Raw genomic sequence first — 24,292 nt, 5'->3', positions numbered from 1 at the left:
AGTTGTAACCACTGTGAATAGACCAAAGCAAATTAACGTTTAATCTTTTTTTCCCTAGTGTATGTGCTTGTGTATGTTTCCTTTGTCAATCTGTAGTATTTTTAGTCATGTATGTATATTTTCATGTTGTATATTTCTTGTAAAAATGTGTTTTTAATTAAAGAAAGTCACCTCAAGCTAAGTATGGTGTTTTTTCAACATAAGTCAACAATTGTATTTTACAAAAAAAGATAATTTTCACCAAAAAAAATCAGATTTGGGCCACATTTACCTGCAGTTTGAATGTAGCCAAGTAGCTTTAGTAATTTGTGCATTATCATTAGAGGTCAGAATCAGAGTAAAAAGAGCTTACACGATGGAAACAGGCAATATTTAACTTTTTTTTATTTATATTCACACAATGCCTTTTGTAATAAAACGAATTGCAAAAAATGCAGACCAGATGCTTTTTATATGCTTACAGAGTAAAACGTTCAGTATATAACACTGATCCTACGATCATCACAACGTTTATATTTCAATTGCACAGTCCATATGTGCAGCATTAAGGCACAAATATAAAAAATGCAAGTGTACACATTAATTGCCAAAAATAGACATGAACTTGCGTAGGATGTAAAGTGAGACAGGGGTCTTCATTTGTAATAATCCCCCAGACATTCACTAAACCAAACCAGCAATTTAAAAGAAAAAAAGAAGACCTAATCTCAATCTCAATCCATGCTGCGATCGTGTGTAATCTCTTTCAGGCATGACTGTAGTAGAGACTGTAGCCCGGATGGATAGTGATATGATTTATGATTATCAGCATGTCATGTCAGTGTACTCAGGCTTAAACCGCAACCAAAAATAGAAACCCACAATATCTCATGTTTATTCCAGGGTTTCGGATCCTTTAAATGTGAAACTGTTATGACTGATTTATTCGAATTCTTGAAAACAGAATAGATGCGAATTAGAAAAGGGACAGGAAATAGGGATAGGAAGGGAAAAGGTCAGCATTGTGAATGGCCAATAGCACTCTGTGGAAGCCCATTTTTTTATTCTTTCTCAGGGGTCTGCCTCAACCCCCACTGCACATGATGGCATGATTTCTCTTCCAAACCAAGCATGCACCCTCTGTTTATACCCAGCAGCATCAAGGCCCCAATATACTTCTAGCGAAATCAAAGAACGGACTGGTGTGACGTAATTTCAAACAAAATCAGGCCCGAAAACGAAGTTTGTTTGGATTTTGTTTCTGGAGTTTGAAACAGCTTGCCAAAATGAACTTTCCGGAAAAGTTAGCTTTGGCTGGTAAACGCATTCGAACTACCATTACGATTATGTAATAGGTAGGTGTGGCTCTGTGGCTCCGCCTTCTTTGACATGGAAGTCTTCTCTGGTCCATTTCTTCTGTTCAGTGACAGTCCGTCGAGTAAAAACATGAACGCACTGAAGAGTGACTTTATAGTAGAAATTTAAGTTGTAATTCTAACTGAAAGTAACACTTTCCGTGTTTAATACTGTAAAGCTGCTTGCTTTAAAGCAATCTATTGTATAAAGTGCTATAAATAAATGTGACTTGACTGGAGTGCCGAATTGCAGAGCTGAATCGAACATATTAAGAGGGAAGCGTGCAGCTTATTCATCAAACATCTTAACATATTCATCTAAAAGCCGTTCCCAGCAGCGTAGGGGTGTTCGCTAACAGTATACCGCTACAAAGGTGAAGAATGAAAAAGAACTTTGCCGTGAGTATATCAGGACCTTCAGCGCAAACGCATTTGGTATCAGGCTGCTTTCAGTCCGTCTCTTGGGTTCTTGGGAACTTTGACGATGAACTCCATGGGGTCTTTGGCCTTGTTACTGAAAGCCCTCCGAATGGCGTCCACCGCGTGCTGATGCGTGACACCTTTGAGGGACTCTCCATCTACTGACATCAGCTCGAATCCAGCCTACACACAGAGAGAGAGAGAGAGAGAGAGATTTCTAGAAAAGTTCAGATGTCAGACTTGATCATTAATGCAGATGTCTGTTTTTCTGACACATCCCTGAGTATTCCTGGCAGAGTGCAGACAGAACGTGGTCTGAATGGCAGGAAAAAGCAGATGCTGCAGGCACAGGATGCCTCTCATTTCCTTTGTTCTCCTTCGTTAATACCTGTGAATGATCTCATCTGGTCTGCTTCAGACACTGTGTGTGTGTGTGTGTGTGTGTGTGTGTGTGTGTGTGTGTGTGTGTGTGTGTGTGTGTGTGTGTGTGTGTGTGTGTGTGTGTGTGTGTGTGTCAAAGCCCTGCCAGTGAATGACATCAGCTTATTATACTTCAGAAATGGATGTTTTTCTCTCTGATTGTAACCACTGGCAGACCTGAAGCACAGATGTTTGGGTCTCACCGGTCAAAAACACACGACATACCCTTCAGCTCTTTTCTAAACTCATTCTCTTATCTCTGACACCGCTAACAGTATAAACAAAGTTACAAATCAGGGGGAACAGTCAACTTAGAGTGAGCAGGACCAAATTATATACACCATTCTCTAGGTGTGCATAACCCAAAAGTTAAACACTCTCACAGATGCAGGAGAGTGTCTTTGGAATTAAGTCTTTCCTGCCAGGAAAAAAGTACAAAGTGCAGCTGAGCTCACAAACGCAAGTTTAGTTCAAAGTAGGCACATTTCCTCAGTCACGATCTCTTACCAGGATGCACCTGTTTACTGAACTCTCTCTACACCCATCCTTAGAGGTTAGGGTCTGTTTTCATGCTCTCCATCAGTCAGATCTAAAACTATTGTCCCCCTTATAGAGACATTGTATTTCTCTGTGCATTCAAGCAAAAATAAAAATGGAAAACATTTCTTAGTTGGGCTAAACTGATAAAGCTTTCAGTTAAGAGTGTACCCAATGTTTAAATATATTCCACATATTTTCCTTTAAAAAAAAATCATTTGGGATGTCCCATAAGGACAGAACATTGTAGAGTTAATGTTGAGATAAACGTTGTTCTTAAAGGGATAGTTCACGCAAAAATAAATAAAGGAATAGTTCATCAAAAAATGTAAATTCTCACCCTCATGTTGCTCTAAATCTGTATGACTTTCTTTCCTCTGTGAAACAAGGAAGACTGAAAGAAGATCGAAAGAAAATGTTGGTGACCACTTACTTCCAATGTGTGGACAAAAAAAGATCTTAAAATATCTTTCATCGTGATTCACAGAAGAAAGTCATACAGGTTTGGAATGACATGAAGGTGAGAAAATTATGACAGAATTTTAAATCATTGCATTTGGTCTTGCTTTGTTTTAGTTTGTAATGCCCATTAATATATCATGTTATAAAAGGATGTAAAATGGGTTGATAGCATCAATTCACACTAAAATTAAAGTTACTTGCACAAGTATTCTTACAATATAGCACACAAAAGATTATGGTAAGTGAACCCAAAAGCAGAACAGAAGACCAGAACTACTTAAGAGGCATTATGAAGAGTATTTCAAAACATTACACTTAGTCTGTTTTTGCCCCTTTATGGCCGTTAAGGGGCCTAAGATTTGTTTAAGCTGACATTCTCCTTCAAATAGCACTTATATTAAGGAGACCGCAGGGACATCATCAGTCTTTTCTTTATGCCATCTGCCTTTTTGACTAAAAACAAATCACCAAAGCATTCTATGGTTATAGAGGACAAGTGGAGTCATTTATCAGTGGATAGCAGTGTACTTCACTGTGTGTGTGAAGAGAAAGATGATGACTCAGGGACGAGTAGAAATCAATGGGTCTCATTCACTAAGCATGTGTAGGCCTACGCACGAATTTGTGCATGAAATCTGTATGTACAGTATGTACATACGCGTATGTTCAGCTGACTAATCAGAGGTCTGTAATGTCTGTATAAAAGGTGTTAATTGAGTTTGAACTTGTTTTGAGAATGGCACTCTCGGCACTGCTCGAGGATCTTGCTGAGCATGTTCTCAGGCGAGAACGCATCTTGAGTGTCATGTTTGCTGAGAGTGACGAAAGAAAAGGGTGGTTTGGGTGTGTTTTATGTAAATTACCTACCTCGGGAACACTGTCGCTCATTTAGAATACTCCGAATTCATCAACGTTAGAACGAGGTGAAGAACAAATTTATGAGAAGTTCACGTGTTTTCGTGAGAAGTTCAAATGTGCATATAAATACGAACCGCGTACGCAATTATTAGTGAATGAGAGCCACTGTGTATGAATAGAAACAGATTTTCAAATATTTTCAGATTTTGAATCTTCAAAGCCAAATGCTTTGAATGCATACAGCTTTTGAAAATTGTAGCTTGGTTAAAATAATGAAACTGTCTTTTGACTGTTGATCTTTAGATTTCGTCAAATTGCCCATTGGCCATTTTGAATTTTGATGCAAAATACTGTAACGTTATGGTGCGTAACTCATACAGTCCCACAGTATTGATATCTTAAATCATGTGGCTTGAGGAGATCTTTGTTATTACTTTTCTTAGCAGTTAGACATAAGATAAAACAGAGGCACCTGAGCCACAGGACCAAAATATTATAATGACTTGAGGATGAGCTCTTTTTACTTAGGCCAGTAAGAATAACCACATAGACCACGTTGTCAATTCACCTTTTCGTGGTTAATCCCGTTCTGCACACACACAGTTCTGTAATTACGTGAGTGACAACCGCATTCTACAAGCAAATTAACGCCTGAAAATGCAGGTAGTGACAACCGTATTTCTAATGTGTACGGAAACCGAACTGAACAACTAGTTGTTAATGACGTGCATCAGAGACGTGTCTCTCTTCTGTATGGGCGATGCAAAAAATCACAGGGAAAGCGGTACGAGCCTTGACTCATTCGTGTTGCCAGATCTGTCTAGAAAAACAGCGAACAAGAACAAGCCCTCAATAAACCAAAATTATAAATCCAAATGCTTTATGCTGACAATAAGACCAAAATATCGCAACCCGCACCTGCTCACTTTAATAACTCTTTAAACGCAATCACTTTATGAGCCAAGCTTAAACAATACAGACAGTACGGACGACAACGTTGTAAAAACGATACCTGTTCACACGGATCCACGAAAACGACTAAAAGCTATGTATTCTGCTGCCAGGCCAGTAGTTGGCGATGTCACTTTGTAAAGAAGCACTACCCGCCTATAGACAGAACAAATAATACGCATGTTGTCAACGTTTTCACAAATTCATGTTTTTGTAGTTTGAGTTTACACGGAGACGATAACTTTTTTCAAAAACTTGCACTTTGAAACCTGTTTTCAGGCCCCCGAAACGCTTTTGTCATGTAAATAAAACGCATAAAATCTTTTTGGTTTTTAGTTGAAAACTGTGTCATGTAAACGGCCCTTGAAGCAGCCTTAACAAACATAAACAAAACACGACGACTCCTAAACTGTGCTAAACTGTAATAATTCTTTGGTCAGAACAGCAGATAACAAACACGCGAGAATCAGTCATGTACCGTACACGCGGAACGATAATTTAGGGGACTCACTCCCGCATTTAAATGCGATTGTCACTCATAAAAAGTGTGTACATGGCCTTGGTCTTAGCAACCACCAAGCATCACCCTAGCAACAACACAGAACACTCTAGCAACCATAGAATAATATGATAAAAAAACAACACTCAGAACGTCTTAGCAACCAACAAGCATTATCCTAGCAACACTCTAGGCTAGCCATGCCTTAGCAAATACTGGGAAAGTTGTCAAGCTACCTCATGGTGGCAAGTTTTGCATAGGCAAAATGTTGAAATGTAGTAATTAAACTGTCCTCTGTATTTATAAGCTGAAGAATGACTGCTAAGATGAAGACAACAGACTATAATCAAGATGAAAAAGTGCAGGACTAATTACACATGAGCTGAATGAGCAGACTCTGTGGAGCCCCAACACATACACAACACCTGACCTCCGTCTGCCATGCGTGTCAACAACGTTTGATAAGAGGAACGTGACTGCAGACGTAGTGTGATAGAAACCTGACCTCCATGCCACTGGAGCATACTTGCTGCTCAGATATTTCAGTTATCAGTTAGACAACAGGAACAGGAAGTATGTCAACAGGGCTCTCCACACTTTCCTCTGCAGGCCTGATAATCCGGAGAGCTCAGTGAAGATAGTCGCGGCTTCAGGGTGTGACAACAAGTGAATTGAGTGGAATGTGAATTAGCCAGTCTTTGGAATGAATGGGAATACCCACTAGTCTTTCACACCAAGCCCAGATGGAGGCCAGAGATGAGTGGATGTTCTTGGCAACTGAAGGGTTTTGAGCCTGACACCAGATCTCCTGAGTGTGGCAACACAAGCCTCTCAGAGCAGGCCAGGGAAGTGCTGTCACCTGATAGGCTGTGATCTACAAAGATACGTCTTCCTTTGACAAATACACAAACACACAAACACACACACACATGGGATTCCAGGGTTTTAACCTTGCATGCGAGGTCACAGAGGTGCCATTGGTATTGTGCCCTCACCTGCTTTGACCTTTGTCCCTTATTCTGCCTCACTTAGTACAGATGCAATGCAACCTGGATGTTGTTTAGTAGGGATGTGGCAAAGCCTAATTCCGAATTCGGAAAGGCACGGAAGATGAATAACGCATTTAGTCCCTAAAGGGACATGGTTAGGCTTGATGGGGTAGTCGGTTACATTACAGTACATCAGATTTCAATTATCACGTGAAGATGGTAATGAGAGATGACTGACAGGAGGATGTTGGAGGCTTTGGTGCGCAACAGATCCTAATTGTGTCATTAAGAGCAGCACACAATACAAGACTGAAGATTGTTTAGTCAAAGACCATATTTTCATGGTCTTGGTTTTGTAGTGGACTTGGAAGCATGTGAACTTGACCCTCTTCTGGTATTGGACTTAAGTCAGCCTCAACCCTCTCCTTGTCTCGATCTCAAATAAGCTGGTCTCGACTACAAAACTGCTTAGCCTACTGTAGCTGAGGCTATATGAGGAGGAGTTACCTTCAGAACATCACTGGTAGAGGCCGCTCCTCCTGGAAAGATCTTCTCAATCTTCACCATTGGCTGTACCTTTGACTCAATGCCACCTGAGATGCTTATTCCTGCACAAAAAAGAGTAGAAATCATCTAGCTATACAAATGTTAACCAATGACTTCAGTTCTCTTAAGAATGTGCATGAAATAAACAGTGTATTACCAATCCATCTACATGTTCTTTTATTGTTTATACTGTTTACTTTGATGCTTGTAAAAAATAACTGATCTTATGATTGTTCCATAAAAGTAACAGATTCTGATTCCAGTTCAAACTAAACAGATGTCTGCCAGCAGAACAACTGTTGTTGAAATTAATGGAAATTATAATGTTTAGTTTTCTCCAACTCCATAATATACTGTCTTAAAAAGGGAGCGCACTGTATTACTGTTGGCTTACTGTTTGCACTGGGCAATTCACTGCCATCTTCTGGCGAGGAGAGAAGAGGAACTGAGGGAGAATCTCTTCTTTAATACTAATTTATCAGTGATTATAAAAACTTCTTTATTTCCACAAACAATTTTTAATTCTGTCAGTGTACACTAAGTCATTGTGTGTCAAGAATGAATCACATGCTTTGCAAATCTACTGTATTAATAGGCTTTAGTCATTCTATTACTCAGAATTAGAGATCTCCACAAACCACTAACCCTAAGTATTTAACTTGTACATAACTCATCCAGCACTGTTTATGTTACCGACATAAATGACATCTAAAATTGGCTTTCTGGGAAGGGATTACTTTTCTAAGTGATCAAACTTATAATTTATGCCTGGTGAATGATAAAAATGTCATGACTCACAATAAAGGAAGGACTCAAACTATGTCTATAGATCAGAATATAACAGAGACTTGAGTTGGGAACTTGGGCCAGTAAGAAACCACCTAGCAACCACCCAGAACACCATATAAACCACATAGCAACAAGCATAAAGCAAAAAAGAATAACTTGGAATCCACCAAAACACCATAGCATTGTGGCTGGAACATTTGCATGGACAAACTGCATTAACTTTTTCTTACAAATATTAGTTCATTTGAGAAACATTTCCATATAGCAAGGATACAGTGAATCCAAGTAACTCACCCAGGGACTGCTTGGTCTTAGAGATGGAAACCTTGGTTAGTTCATACTCCTGCTCTGCTTGGCTTTCTGAGTGTCCATTGACTGGTTCTTTCCAGTCCTGATCTGAGCTGGGCGTAAACACCTGGGTCAATGGTGTCCTGCTTCGGTGACGTGCACTCATTACGGTATATTTGACCTCTTTACCATTCTGAGATTTGTCTGTTTTCGTTCTATGTCCATTCCTATAAGGGGATCTTCCTCGCTCTGGGACAGAATCACCCCTGCTGGATAAAGAGTCATGGTGTGATGTCTGGGGAAAACTATTGTCTCTTCTCTGGGGGGAGCGTCCATGGCGTTCTGTGCTGTGAGGGGACTCTGATTGCGGCCATCCGGATCGAGCAGGACTCAAGGACCGATTACGAAGCGAGTCTGTGATGTAGGTGTCCACCGGTACATCCAAGAGAGGTGTGAAAATCCGAGGTGGAGGAAGTCGTCCAGTCGGTAAACCTGCCAAACGCAGTCGTTCCATATCTTCAATGAGCTGCCGTTCTCTCTCCAGATCCTGCACTGGCTGAAGGTGGAATCCACCTCTGTAATCTATGAGAAGATACAAGAGGATATTAAAACCATTTCCCATACACTCTTTCACAAGTTACAAATATATAACGTGATTTTAATCAATAAATTAATTTATTGATTTATTTAATTAAATGTACCATGGTTGTTTGGATGTATTAATATAATTATTTAATATTTTATATCGAGTGCTGGGCAACGATTAATCGCGATAATAAAAGTTTGTGTTTACATAATATATGTGTGTATACTGTGTATAATTATTTTGTATATATAAATACACACAAATGCATGTTTATATTTAAGATATATATTTTTTATATATATATATATATATATAAAATATTTATATTTATATATAATATAAATTATGTATAAATATATATACAATATATATATATATGCAAATATTTCTTAAATATACACATGCATGTGTGTGTATTTATATATACAAAATAATTATACACAGTACACAGTACACAGTAAACACAAAATTTATTTTGGATGCGATTAATTGCGATTAATCGTTGCCCAGCACTAATTATATCTATATCTAAATGTTTTTTCAAATATTTTTCTTGAAAAGTGTCATCTATTTTGCGATATAACAGAATTACATGCAGACATTTTTAAATTTGGCTAAAAATGTCCAAATATTTTTGGGGGCTGACAGATACCAAGGTACATGCCAACATCTGATATCATCATTATTACCATGGTAGCACCACAGACACAGGCAAATTGATAGATATATACATAAAATCGAGAATTCATCATGTTCACACACAAGATCCTCCTCCCACAAACATTATGTACAAATGGTTCAGCAGCATTCAAATTCATTTGCATCTCCTTAAATCAGTGCAGATGTTACAAAACCTCGCACACACACTTTCCCTTTCATCCAGAAATGTGAGCGACAATCACACATTCATATCCATTGAGTAAGCAGCGGTGTGGCGTTGCATACACGCACATCTCGCTCAGATTTCAGGGGCCTCTAGCACAGAGAGTTTTGAATTACTCCTCTGTGGACGGTACAAAGGGGCTGCATTAAGCTTCAGACCTGCGTGGGTGGACGCTTGAAGGTTAAACAATGCAAGGCGCCTTTCTTGCATTTCAGAAACGACTTCCATTCAAAAGTCAGAGGCACATGCAGTCCGACACTGTGCACAATCACAGCCGGTACTGTGCGCTCCTTGGGTTAAAGGTCAGGAGGTCATGCAGTGTCAGCAGCAGCAGAAAGAAACAGGCAGGCTATTTGACAATAAGACACAGATTATCTTCTTTTGGCATTGATGCATGTTGATGACACAAATGATGCACTGGTGTCCCAAATGGCAGCTTACAATGATCAAAACTTCACACTCCTTATCAAAAAAAGTGATGGTAGGGTACAAGTAACAAGGGCTGAGAGGGATTGTGTGTGTTTTTGGGTGCAGATTAAATATCAGCAACAGGAAATTTGTAGTATGTGAATGATTTTCAGGATATGAAATGGCTAGTGCAGAGGAGAGTTTGTGTCTTCTGGTTATGTAATTTCCTAAGGGGATCAATCTAAGGACATGACTCAGCACTGGAAACAGTGAAAACAAGCGAGAGAAAAAAGAATGAGACATTCTAGTTCACACCAGCAGGGATGTTACCTGGGATGGGCGTTATTAGATGGCGACGGGGTGTTCCACCATGACGAGGAGATCTCAGGACAGGAGACCTCACTGAAAAACAAGACGTATATATGATATATATTATATGATATATTAATATACAGTAAAAACTGTAAATGCTTGACATATATACAGTTGTACTCTAAAAGAGAGAAACCTTTAATAATACAAAATGAGTAGGTATCTAAACTTTTGACTGCAAGTACTATATTGCGGCAGCTAAAATGTAAAAAGCTAAAGGTTTTCTTACCAGAACGGCTTTTTAGTATGTCATAGGCTTCAAGCTCAAAGGGCAAAACCATACTGTCAAAACGCCCCTGATCTGTGGGAGGGATGATCATTCTGCATAAAAGAAAGTTAGATGTTAGATGCAAACATTGCTCACAAGTGCATGAATGGTGTACATGTGAGTGAACTATTACATAGGCTGACTATGTAACACTCCTCACCTGATCTCTCTCAGCAGCAAAAGCTTCTCAGGCTTGTCCAAGATGGCCAGCAGGGGGCGCACCAGATCCTCAACCACACGCTCAACTAGAAACTAAAGAACAGGTAGAGGAGATGCCCTAGTTACATTGTGAACATTTGGAGTCAAGCGATTTAGATAATGTGTATCAATCACAAGCACTGGGATCAGACAGTCTCACCAAATTTGTCTAAAGCATGAAGCATTCTTGCAATCTAGGGTCACACGCTATCAATAAAGTACTACACAGCAGTTTTAAACCTCAGCTAATGTCAGGATGAGTGTTAATAGAGCTTGGATTATCTAGAACACTTGATCTCAATCATAAATGGCAAGGCGAATTCACATTTTATAAGCATGACCAGCAGCCACATTGATTTGCCAGAAACATTTGGAATATGGATAAAGTATCTGTATAAAGTCATAAATGAGAGATTTTCCAACTCAGCAGACTTTTAGCTGACTCACCCTTTTACAGTGTCTCATGACAGCGGCCACCTCATCCTCATTGAGAAGCTTGCGAGCCATGTCCTCCAACATAGCCATGGTCTCCGGGCTGAGGAAGGCGCTGTGCTCCCTCATCCCAGCACGAGTCTCTCTGGGAGAACTCAACAGGTTAATTATAGGTCGACCTCGCTCTTTACCTGAGGACACAAGTGCTAGAGTCAGTCTACAAGCTCTGACAGCAAGTAAAGGTTTTATTTGCATAATAAAAATAATTCTGTCTGATCTTATTAGCTGCCTTCATAAACATAACAGTAGTTAAAATAGCCATTTTATGTAACCAACTGCAAATATGTACACTGTATTGTAGTGTTACAAGGTTACAACATTACAAAAAGACCATTATGCTTTGTTACTATGTGCTTTGAATTGACAAATCTGACTGGCAGACAAGCTGTGATTAGCTTGGAGGTTTCAATGCGTTTCTAAGTCTGACTCTGTGTGTTGCTGCAGTAGGCAGGCACTCTATAGAAGACAGCAATGCAATCCATCATTAGCTGAGCAAAACCATAGGGGTCGGACTCAAGGCCACTCCAAGGAAATTAATGCAGATCCGTGTAAATAACGCAGCTCTCTGATTTAGCCTCTTTAAAAACTTTTATACCGCTTTCTGACTTTTCAAATGCAAATATCCATCTCTGCCCTTGGTCTCAGCTCTTCCTCAGCTATGGTATCTACAGAACGTGGTCCTCATCAAAGTGTGTTAAACCATCTGTGGACTCACCCGGTTCGTTATCTAAATGTTTCGGGGATTTGGACCTTCCTCTGTGTCCGTCCCCTGTGCCGGTGTCCTTCCTGTCTCTAGAAGACGACCTTTCCCTCCTGCGTCCACTCTTAAAGAGCAAGCTGACAAAGGTTTTGGAGCGCTGCAGGGTGCTTCCCTCCTTGTCTACCTTGTCCTTCTGATGTTTCCTTTTCTTCTGCTTGTCCTCTGATTAACATTCAAACAGAAACGTGTAAAAAAAAAGCCTCCAGGCAAAGGAGTTAAATTAGAAATTTTAACTATATTGAATACATAAACATTATATGGAAAGCACCAAAGTGATCAAATACATGTATTATAGGTAGCAAAGTTTGCAAGTTCAGTCCTGAGCGATTGTGACCCAGAAACTGGAGTTTCTGTTTCATTGCTACTGTGCATTGATTAACTGCATAATTTAAGGCCATTTCTTATTGCTATCATCTGACTTGTTTCAATGGTATAGTATTTACACATCAAGGTAGTAATAAAGATTTTTTATTGATTTGCAACTACACATCAACTAACTCTCATAGGAGTATTAATAGGCTGTTATGTTAGGGTAAGGGTTAGTTAGTTAGTTGAATTTAGTTGAAGCAAAGTTACTTATAGTCAGTAGAATGTCTGTTGGGGTTCCATCAAAATAAAAGTGTTAGCAGATATTAAGCAGACAATCTACTAATACTTTCATGACTGGGAGTTTTCATGTAGTTGCAAAGTTGCTTATAGTTAGTAGAATGTCTAAAATGGACTGTTGAAATAAAGTGTTACCTTTTTTAAATTCATTACATTTTGAAATTTTAATTTTATCCAGATGCAAATTATGGGAAATTTAAAGAGCCCAACACATCACATTTGGGGGAAAAAACAAGATATAAGAATTTGTTCAGTTGGCCGGAAGTGATATTAGTATTTATCTTTCTCACACACCTATCGTTTCACTTTGAAAGACATCAACCGGGGTTGTATGGATTACCATCATATTTACTTTGTGTGGTTTTTGAAGTGTCAACTTTGGAGGTCCAGATAATGCATGCAAGCTATTATTAGATTCAAAGATGGATTATTTTGTGTTCATCTGAAATCTGGGATGGCATGAGGATGAGTCAATGATTTTTGGGTGGAGTATCCCTTTAATAAATTGTAGGAACAAATTTTTAATTTATGGCCACATTATCTTTTTTCTCACGTTACCGGATTATACCGGGTTCCGTAGAAATGTGCCATGCAAGTCATGCAAAAAAAGTTAATGGTGCTAAAATAGGCTTTAGTTCTTATTTTCTTATTGAAATACGACCTGGACATGTTTCGGTGAGATTCTCCCAGGAAGAGCCTGTTATGTGAATTTGTGATTGAATGTATTTGTTAAAGGCCACAAACCCTCCAGTCATTTATCTCAGTGTGAGGTATTAAGCCTGGCAAATAAAACAGGATGATATACACTTTGCTGTGTGGATTTTGAGCGTACATTTCTCATGGCATCAGATTCTTCAGTCTGAGCCGTTCATCTTTCACGGGGAGATCCCATGCAGTAATGCTGATGTATTATGCATTCCACTAAGTTCATTTAAATTCAGAGATACAATGGCAGCACACTGCTATATATTTGACAAACAGACGTAGCAGCGTGGCTCTAAAGGTCAATTGCTGGTTTTCGACAATGCATTTTCTATTCTGAGCAGAGCTTCCACAGCATGGTGTGTGTATCAAATAACCCAAGATCCTCATCACTGATCTGGTTGTGACCTTGGGTCTAGGCTCTACAACTGAGATATGAGTTACATCAGTGACACACACAGAGGACGGCCTTGTTTTGCTCACCTCATTTTGATTCACAGCCTCTTTTTTTATCTCTTCAAAAGAGCCTTACTATACCTGACACAGTGATGTGACTCTGGGATCTGCGGATGGGTTTCCGAGGCTTGCTGAGAGCCATCAGGACTGCTGTTTTAGGAGATTCCAGAGTCTCTTTGTCCCCAGCAGAGAAGGTCCTTGTCCGAGAGTGGCTGGTCCCACTCCGGATTGCGGTGTCTTTCAACAGGACAGTTTCGCCGACTGTTCGGCTGGTTTCTGTGGTTATGACCCTACTAGATCTTGATGTGGTGTCAAACTCCTGTGGGTCAGTCTGCATGGCAGTCTCTGTCCTTTCAGAGCTGGGCCTGCGTGAGCGGTCCTCAGTGGAGATACAGACATCCACCATCTCTGAGCCAAATACAGGAGGGAACATGACCTGCGAGAGGCCGCTGAGAGAGCTGACCGGCGTTCCAGAAGAGAGAGAGGAAGTGGAGGAGTAGGAGTCTGAACCCTGGGAGGAAGAGGGCTGCCCTCCATTAGACACTAAGAGGGAAAAAGAGAGACTTTCATGTAATATTTTCAGAGACTGGAAATCTGTTGTCCACTTCATTACACTTGAGAACTTAGATGTACACTCACCTAAAGGATTATTAGGAACACCTGTTCAATTTCTCATTAATGCAATTATCTAATCAACCAATCACATGGCAGTTGCTTCAATGCATTTAGGGGTGTGGTCCTGGTCAAGACAATCTCCTGAACTCCAAACTGAATGTCAGAATGGGAAAGAAAGGTGATTTAAGCAATTTTGAGCGTGGCATGGTTGTTGGTGCCAGACGGGCCGGTCTGAGTATTTCACAATCTGCTCAGTTACTGGGATTTTCACGCACAACCATTTCTAGGGTTTACAAAGAATGGTGTGAAAAGGGAAAAACATCCAGTATGCGGCAGTCCTGTGGGCGAAAATGCCTTGTTGATGCTAGAGGTCAGAGGAGAATGGGCCGACTGATTCAAGCTGATTGAAGAGCAACTCGCAACTCGTTACAACCGAGGTATGCAGCAAAGCATTTGTGAAGCTACAACACGCACAACCTTGAGGCGGATGGGCTACAACAGCAGAAGACCCCACCGGGTACCACTCAACTCCACTACAAATAGGAAAAAGAGGCTACAATTTGCACAAGCTCACCAAAATTGGACAGTTGAAGACTGGAAAAATGTTGCCTGGTCTGATGAGTCTCGATTTCTGTTGAGACATTCAGATGGTAGAGTCAGAATTTGGCGCAAACAGAATGAGAACATGGATCCATCATGCCTTGTTACCACTGTGCAGGCTGGTGGTGGTGGTGTAATGGTGTGGGGGATGTTTTCTTGGCACACTTTAGGCCCCTTAGTGCCAATTGGGCATCGTTTAAATGCCACGGCCTACCTGAGCATTGTTTCTGACCATGTCCATTCCTTTATGACCACCATGTACCCATCCTCTGATGGCTACTTCCAGCAGGATAATGCACCATGTCACAAAGCTCGAATCATTTCAAATTGGTTTCTTGAACATGACAATGAGTTCACTGTACTAAAATGGCCCCCACAGTCACCAGATCTCAACCCAATAGAGCATCTTTGGGATGTGGTGGAACGGGAGCTCTGGATGTGCATCCCACAAATCTCCATCAACTGCAAGATGCTATCCTATCAATATGGGCCAACATTTCTAAAGAATGCTTTCAGCACCTTGTTGAATCAATGCCACGTAGAATTAAGGCAGTTCTGAAGGCGAAAGGGGGTCAAACACAGTATTAGTATGGTGTTCCTAATAATCCTTTAGGTGAGTGTACATTACAGTACAACACCAGTCATGCCCATTCAGCACACTCAGATTTTGAATGCAACAGCTTCCATATATCTTCAAAGCAAACACAATTATCTGTATTTTTAATAATTAAGTTACACAGTAATTGAAGGGGGAAAAAGGGCCTGTATAAAAAGCAGTGAAAATCATCAAAATGACCATCTGACATATAACAATGAACCACTAAGTTGTTCAAAAGTTTTATTTCTTTTCTTTATCTCACCCTAAACTGAAAAAAACTGGTAACATATATATGAACTGTACATATTCAATTATTTAACATCATTTAATCCACCTAAATACATTGATTTATAACAACAAAACAAATGTTATGTGTTAAATCAGGTAGAAAGAGTTCAAGGTAATAATTGCAACCAGTTTTTACAGTGTGCAGGGCACCAAATGAGTGATACCCCTTATAAAAAAATACATTAAAAATAGATAGATAAATAAATAAAAGCATAACAAAATAAGCAACAGACATGGAGTCTAAAAGCCTCATAAATATTAAAGAAAGTCCTAATGCACTTTTGCATCTGAATGAACATTATATCAATGTCACTAGTATTAAATATGGAGCAGAATTACATGAGCTTCTGTCCTGCAACCTAAATACTCCTGAATCACCCTGATGCTACAAACAAGCACAATCCCAGATGACTTATCCAAATGTGAACATTACGGTCTAATCCGTGGCTATTTTTATAAACCGCCCATATTAAATGGAAAACGGAGAATCAGAGGGCAATGAAAAATCTGGCTTGACATGTGGCCGCTTGGTGTTCAGCTTTAATCTGGAGATGGAGCATCCCAGTGCACACCATCAATTTAATTATGAAAATTGTGTTTCTAACATAAGATACAAGTGCAAATGAGTGGGTCACGCAAAGCATGCAACCTATCCTTTAATATATGTAACATTAAGTCATTAGATATTAAATAGTCAGTTTGGAGAGTAAAGTTTACATACATTTATTGAGCCAACTGTACTCCGCCACCATCTCCTTGTAAGCAGGATATCGGCCAGCCTCCTAGGACAGGACATTACACAAGACATAATCACAGTCAGAAAAGGATATACAGCCTTAATTACATGCATACAAGTTCAAATGTCCTGTGTTGGATATAATTCATTGTGGAAATGACATGCAAAGTATAAACAGCCTAAAAATTTGCTTAAAACAGCATTTTCCACTAGGAGGATATGACCTCATTTTTGATGCCCAAGGTGCACGCTGACCTCACTATGGGTTCTCATGAGGTCACAGTAAGTTTGTTCCTCTATAGACATAAACAAACTTGAACACCATTAAGATGATGGTAGGTGGCAGCCTCATCTGCCTTGTGGGAAAATAAGTCACTGTGAGGACATTCAAACAGACTGCAGCACAGTTTAAAACACATCCCTTTCTCCTTTTGTGTTGATCCTTGTCAGACATTTTCTCACATTGTCACTTCATTTACCAGCAGAAGAGCTCACACTTACCACCACGAAGTGGCATCAATAGCTAACAAAGTAGGCATTTAGCAGCCCTATATACTTATAGCGCCGCTGCAGGTTTAATAGAGCCTTGCCATGGGGGCAATGAGAAAAGGCTATAAAACGAGGCTTTTTGCTGATTATAACTTGATCCCTAAGGCCTGGTGAATAATGCACACCCGCTGGCTGTTTTTCACAGGTGGAACCTGAGCTCTGCCTGAGTAAAGCGAGCAACCAGGAATGTGACGGCTAAATGCCAGCTGTCTGCTTTGCTATGCTTTCTCACTCCCAGACGCAATAAGAGGCTGTGTTGTTTAACATGCTGTGGAGGCAATTAATATGCCAAAGCACTTTGGAAATCATTTGTCTTGATAAACTAAGATGTTTTATAAGTTTTCCACAGATAGAGCATCAGAAGATGCAGAAGATGCTGCATCACTGAAATATAACATTACATTATTTCTCCATGTTTATTTTTAAATATTTTGTAATTCTATCTATCTATCTATCTATCTATCTATCTATCTATCTATCTATCTATCTATCTATCTATCTATCTATCTATCTATCTATCCAGCAAAATTCTGGGGTCAGTAAGATTTTTAAATGCATTCAAAATTGGTCTCTTTTGCTCACTAGATTAATTTGATGGAAACTACAGTAAATACAGTAATAATGTGAAATGTTATTACAATTTAAAATAATGTTTTTTTATTTGAACATATTTTAAAATGTCATTTATTCATGTGATGACCAAGGTGAAGTTTCAGCAGTCTTCAGTGTCACATGATCCTTCAGAAATCATTTTAATATGCTGATTTGCTGTTCAAGAAACATTTATTATTATTATCAGTGTTAATGTTGGAAACAGTTGTGCTGCTTAATATGTTGTAGAATGTTCAGGATTCTTTGATGAATAGAAAGTTCAAATGAAGAACACCATTTATTTGAAATAATAATATTTTGTAACAATGTAAAAGTCTTTACTGTCACTTTTATCAATTCAATGCATTCTCAATTAAAGTATTAACAAAAAAAAAACTTTTGAACGGTAGTACACACAGAGACATATATATAGACATATATATAAAGAAAGATTCTCACCTTGATGGTCAGCATCACGTGAGTGTGACTCTTTAACACTTCTACTGCATTGCTGTGTGTGATGTCCTCAAAACTCACTCCATTGGCTGCCAGAATCTGATCGCCCATTTTAATTCCATTTTGCTCCGCCAGGCCACCAGGGTCCAGCCTTATCACAAAATCAAACAAATCATCACATGAAAAAGTTAAACAATTAGCCATAACATCTAGGCAACCATTGTCATATAGTTTTTATACATGAAAATGTATGCCCACACAAATGCCTGGTCATTATGTCTTACTTTGAGACATAGATGCCCAGACCAAACTCTTTGCCCCCACGGATGTTGAAGCCCAGGCAGTAGTCATCTGAGGTTGTGTAAAGGTGCACTATTCTGCGCAGCGCTCCATCTGAACTGGCCTCTGAAGGTGTACGACCACTTTCTTCCACTACCATCCTTCGGTGGATCAGATCTACCCTGCATACATATATATTTAATAAACAATTAAGTTACACAATAATCTCAGTCATACATCAAAATAACAAACATTCAAAGGTTTGGGGTCAGTAAGATTTTCTTTTTTCTTTCTTTCTTTTTTTGTTAAAATAAATGTATTATTTTATTTACCAGGGATGCATTAAAATGTATCAAAAGTTTTTTTGAATGTGGCACAGAGCCACAGTGTTCACACTTTGAGGCTATTAACCTACAAATGGTTTACTTATAGTTGTCTGTGGATATTAAGTTAAGATAGAAAAAAGAAAATACACTAGCTAGCACACACATAAACATTTAGGTGGACACACATATACTTCTGTAATAAACTTGCTTGCTCTACTATTAGTTAATGAAATGGCTGAGAAGACCACTGAGGTAACTCTACCACTGCTGTATGCTGAAATAGAAGCTCAAGGAAAAGATAACAAGCAAAGGCCAAGAGTCACAGGGTTTCCACCCCGTTAGTCAAGGCAGGGGGGCGGCAGCCCATCACTACACTCTCCTTATCTTCTCAGTTCAGTCATTCTTATTAAGCACATCTGCAACAAATAAATAAGGTACCTGTATTTCAAACAGGCCACCCCTTGAACCTCTAAATATTCAAGGAAAAAACACACTCTTCTGTAATGAGTTAGTCAAAGGGTCAAAGTCAAAGGGTACTAGAAAACCTCCAGGAGGCTTGTGGAAGACAGGTCAAGCTGCCATACAAACATATACTTTTCTTGCTGACTACTAAAGGTCACGTTGGTACATTTTATTCGTTATTTTTATAACTATTAAAATAGGAAGAATTACTTTTTTTTCTCAGTAAGCTTCAAAGGGGGCCACAGGATGACAAAAAAAAAAATATATATATGTTATTATTGAAGAACATACAGAATCAGAATCTTTAATATTCTAGAATCGTGGCTAATTAATATAAAGGTACACTATGTAACTTTTTTTTTGTAAAAAAATTAACTACATTTAAATAATGAATCAATACATCGCCAATACTTCTTTCAAAACATATTTTTGTCTTACCCTGATTCACTATGGTAAGCCTATTATAAGTGCTTATATTTTAGACTGGGTGGGTTGGCTCCGGCTACTTTAACGCGTGCATGGTGTGGGAGTGACATAGGTTAGTTGTCACAATGAGCGAGAAAGGTTGACATGGAGGACATTAAATCTCATACCTCCGGGAATCACCCATTTAAAAAATAATGTCGAACAGAGGAGAGTCTGCTGGCAAAAAGAGAAACTGATAGAGCTCGTAATAAAACGAGAATCAACATTGGCTTTGCTTTTCACAGATGGAGAACTGAGGGATTTGAGCTGTTGTAAAAGCAACGCGGAGATGGTGTTTTTATTACTCAACAGGTGAGTAAGGTATTTTATTGAACAGATAAATTGACACATGTACCTTGTATGACAAGTTGACAAGTATTATCTATTGTGATAGGTCATATTCATCTGCACAGTCACGCAGAGCCGAAGCACAGCCAAAACAATGTTCTTCTGCAAAATGCATGCAGTTTTGATTTTTAACTGTTAATAAAAAGTTGTTTTAAAAAAAAAGCAACACTAATAGAATTATAGCAATGTGACAAGCAGGACGAGATTACTGGCGCGACGCACCGGTCTCGTGTCTCTCACGGAGGAGCTTCGGAAGCATAAAAAGAGGAGAGACGACAGTGAAGGACGAGAGGGGACCAGGCCTGGACTATTTATGTTAGATTTTGTTTATATTATTTTACTTTCGTTTTGTATTTATTTATTTTGGATTATTGAAGTGTGTGAACATTCGCCAGTTCCCGCCTCCTTCTTCCCATAACAACAAACCGTGTTACAAGCAATAATATCAGAGGGAATATCTTTGCCTTTCAATAAATGTGTTATACAATGGGAGGCCTTGAGAACCACTGGTGCAGAAGTAACATTACAGCCTGATAGAATGCTCAGCCTGATAGAATGTGCATAGCCTTATATAAAAACATACAAAATTGCAAATCAAGTTCAAATGATGACATAATATTTTTAACCACTTACCATGTAGTCTTCTCTTTTGAATAGCGGATACCAGGCACCTTCCCCACGCGTCTTACCACCATGCGCAGACGATTGTTTCCCGTCAGGACTTTTACAGCACTGCTCATGGTGATGCTCTCCAGACTTATGCCATTCACCTCGACCAGCTTATCCCCAACACACAAGCCTGCCAACTCTGAAGTGAGGAATGAGGACACAAAATGATGGATATAAAACTCATCGATAGCTTATACATATATACTTTGTTGTGAGATGTTAGACAATTTTTGGATGGAAATCTCAGTCTTGTGTCATCATGCATTATTCTGCTGTCAGGGGTACCTGCAGTGCTGTCATCCTCCACCTTGCTAACAAAGATTCCAAGGCCGTGTTCAGAGCCTCCCCGCACACTGAAGCCCAGCCTGCCATCCTCACTTTTGTCCACAGTAATTGTGTGAATGTCTTCACAGTCATCCCCACCTACAGTGCATGACATCAAACACAAATAGAAGGAACCTCTGAGAACAAATTCTTAATTTAAAGCACAAGTTCTTTCATTACAAATTCTTAATTCAAAGCACAAGTTTTCACTCCTTAGCAAAAAGGTTTTTATAATATAATGTAATATAAAGTCTAGAACTACAATAATCATCATGTTTTCACAGCGCACACAACGCCTCTGCCTCTCACTCCCGATTTCTCTCAACATGGGGACAGAAGAGATGTCAGTCAATAAATGGGAAAAGTAACCCAGATATTTTGTTGTAAATTTAAAAGTAATGTGTCACTTTGCTAGAAAAGTAATCTGATTACATACGTAATAGTGTTACTTGTTACCCCAAGCACTGTGGCCGATAAGCAATAAATGGCAGATATTAAAATTGTATACTATATAGTGGTTTTTTTTTTATTTAAGCTAAAAAATAAAACTGATATAAGCCACTTTTAAATATCCAATATTGACTGATACCAATTACCGGTAATAAAAAAAACAACTAATATTAGCAGATAGCCGATATGATACTAGTAAGTAACTTGTTAATCCTTAAATGGAATAAATAAACCAGTTCTCATGAGAAAGTTGGCGATTTCATATGAATTTGTATGATTTGAATTGTACAAAAACATGATTTTTAGATCAAAACTAAGCCTTCATGGCGAACAAAATCATATGAAATAATACGAATTTGCCACCAAATCGCCAAAACCAGTGTGTTGGTTAGCTGCATCTATATCATATGAAGGTGCAAATGTTTGTTGGAGACTCACCATCGACAGGCGCATTGATGATGATGACCCTGCCCATAGGGGAGGAAGATCTCACTCCTCTCTGGCGCTGCTGCTTCTTGTGCAGGTAGCGTGGTAGAGTAGAGGTGCCCGAGGGCCCTGGCTGGGCACTGGGATGAGCCCCATTCGTCATGTCTTTGCGTGCCGTGTCAGACGAATGAGCCATGGCAAAGTGCCGACCTCCCCTCTGACCCTCATCCAGGGTCTGAGCTCCTAAAAGGAACACGGGTGGAGCGGGAAAACTAGAGGCCCGGTGGGTCAATGCCAGTCAGGAGAATTACAGTCCGCAGAATTAGTTCCACAAAAGGAAACTCTGCTGCAATCATGCAGGAAGAAACTGCGATGGATCCAGCATTGTTCACTTTAGATTACAAGCCATATTGTGATGAGTGATTTGATCCGAAGGACTCCAACATAATTATAATCATTTCATAAAGCAGCTGATAAACAAATTCTATTATCCAAGCAGTGGCAACGCAAAGTGTATCCGTATGTGCATTGTTCGGAAGAGAGCTTCACAAAAACAGAGGATGTATAATGGTGGCTCTGGTCTTTTTGTTGAGTTGAAAGTCTGCTGGTTAGACTGGGGCATCGGGCTGGAGTCCCTCCTCACGGCCAGTGGAGCTTTGCTTGGCAGGAGTCAGTCATCTGGTCCTCCCAGGCCTCAGTGTCTCACCTTTACCTGCCAGTGATCCAAGACGACAGAGAAAGATCTGTGAGAACCCAGCCGCGCAATGAGTAATTTCCCATGGGAGGTAAAGTGATATCAGCAATTATTGCATTCTGGAAAGCTAAGGGTTGCACTGTTTCCACAGCAAGAGATACTGAGCTTATGTGGGACACTAATATGTTAGGACCTGTTTTTTGTTTTGTTTTTAGCCCAAGAATGCATAAAGGGTGTTGCATCAGCAATTTTTGGTAATTGGTTATATATATATTAATATTATATACAGTATATATACACTTAATGGATTCATCATGAAAATTAAATTAAATGTGGCTTATATTATTACTTAATTTTTCTACATATTTTGGAAAATAAAAGACACTTCTATGTTACTGAATGTGTTTACATCACATAGGTTTCTATCATACATTATTCCAGTCAAAAGTTTAGACACACACCTGACTGAATGAATGTTTTGCATCATGATAAAAAAAAAAAAAACTTGCAATTGAAAGTTGTTTGAACTGTGCCTGTACTAAACAGTGAAAGAAAAGCAGCCAACAAGCATATATGAGTACTTTGATAAGCATCCCAAGTAACACCTCATAAAGTTGATTTGAAAGAATGTCCGGAGTGTGAAAAAAAAAGATTCTTATTATCAAGACAATGGTTGGTTGAGTTTAAAAATTCTAAATATTTTTAAGGATTATGTGTAATGTGTAAAAACAGCAATAATAAAGAGTCAGTAGGTGTGACCAGTATGAAATATCTTCCCTCAGAACAGAAGAAAGCAGTGTAGAATCTCCCCAAAATGACAGTGCATACTTTTTGAGTGAGATCTGCTGCTTCTCTCTGGGGGAACGAAAAGTGTATAATCAAATTACTAAATTAATCCATTACCCTTGAAGTAACGATGAAAACAGGATTGATTCATTTTCCTTAAATAAATCCACTGTATCCAAAACGCGTCATCTTGACCCCCCCAAGCATTTGTGTAAGTTTTTGGGTCATGCATTCTATGTTTAAGATTATAACCTGATGTTGTCATGTTGTTACTCTTAACAGAGTTTGTTGCTGTCGACTGACTGTGTCATCATCAGCACCTCGGACAGCGACAACCAACAGGTTGCGTAAAGCGTGAACAACATAAGACAACATTCACAGAGATAAAATGTTGACTTGCTCTTCGAGAGTAAATAGCCTAGTTTAAATTATTCTGGTTGAGAATATCTCACAAATGTACAAAGATCATTCTGTGAAATCCTTTAGCAACAGATGCAGTCAACAGGTTAGCAGGAAATTATTTGTATTACCAGTAAGATTCATTTTTAATAAACCTGATTTACTTTATTTACATAGTATGTTGTTAATATGATGCCTTAATGCAACAAAAACAAAGTTCGATGAAGTAAAACGCCGTTACCTGTCTCCATGTTGTGCCGCATGACCTCACCTGAGACAAAGACAATATTAGCCTTCTTTAAGCCCGCCTCTCAGGGCAGGTGATTGGATTATGGAGCAGCTCAGAAGGACACTGCACAAACTCATTTGGACCAGTGGTTTACAATCGTCACTCATAGCATTATAGT

The 24,292-nt window shown here is 39.2% G+C and overlaps 1 protein-coding gene across 1 annotated transcript; it reads right to left on the bottom strand.

The window, feature by feature from the left end:
• Window positions 1–360: 360 nt before the first annotated feature.
• pdzd7a (PDZ domain containing 7a) lies at window positions 361–24,203 on the bottom strand. Its single transcript, XM_084392035.1, has 16 exons — window positions 24,127–24,203; window positions 22,019–22,718; window positions 21,092–21,229; window positions 20,771–20,945; window positions 18,542–18,718; window positions 18,261–18,408; window positions 16,647–16,707; window positions 13,906–14,367; window positions 12,016–12,222; window positions 11,256–11,431; window positions 10,771–10,862; window positions 10,572–10,663; window positions 10,301–10,372; window positions 8,100–8,675; window positions 6,978–7,078; window positions 361–1,937 (listed from the first exon to the last, which is right to left on the bottom strand). Exons 2-16 carry the CDS (start codon window positions 22,200–22,202, stop codon window positions 1,773–1,775), a joined length of 2,826 nt encoding a protein of 941 aa, XP_084248161.1. The 5' UTR covers window positions 22,203–22,718; window positions 24,127–24,203; the 3' UTR covers window positions 361–1,772.
• Between the last annotated feature and the right edge of the window lie 89 nt (window positions 24,204–24,292).

This window comes from Rutilus rutilus (assembly GCF_951802725.1).
Source record: "Rutilus rutilus genome assembly, chromosome: 20".
In the NCBI taxonomy this organism is placed as follows: Eukaryota; Metazoa; Chordata; class Actinopteri; order Cypriniformes; family Leuciscidae; genus Rutilus; species Rutilus rutilus.
Note: the sequence above shows the minus strand (reverse complement) of the source record. Positions and strands in the feature narration are given on the sequence as shown.

Bases quoted from the DNA above. Each gene is read 5' to 3' on its own strand.
- pdzd7a (XM_084392035.1), bottom strand. From the start codon at position 22,202: ATGGCTCATTCGTCTGACACGGCACGCAAAGACATGACGAATGGGGCT. The intron at 10,664-10,770 runs GTGAGGAGTGTT...TCTTTTATGCAG, and splicing joins TTGCTGCTGAGAGAGATCAG to AATGATCATCCCTCCCACAG. The intron at 8,676-10,300 runs GTAACATCCCTG...ATCTTCTCATAG, and splicing joins TCTAATAACGCCCATCCCAG to ATTACAGAGGTGGATTCCAC.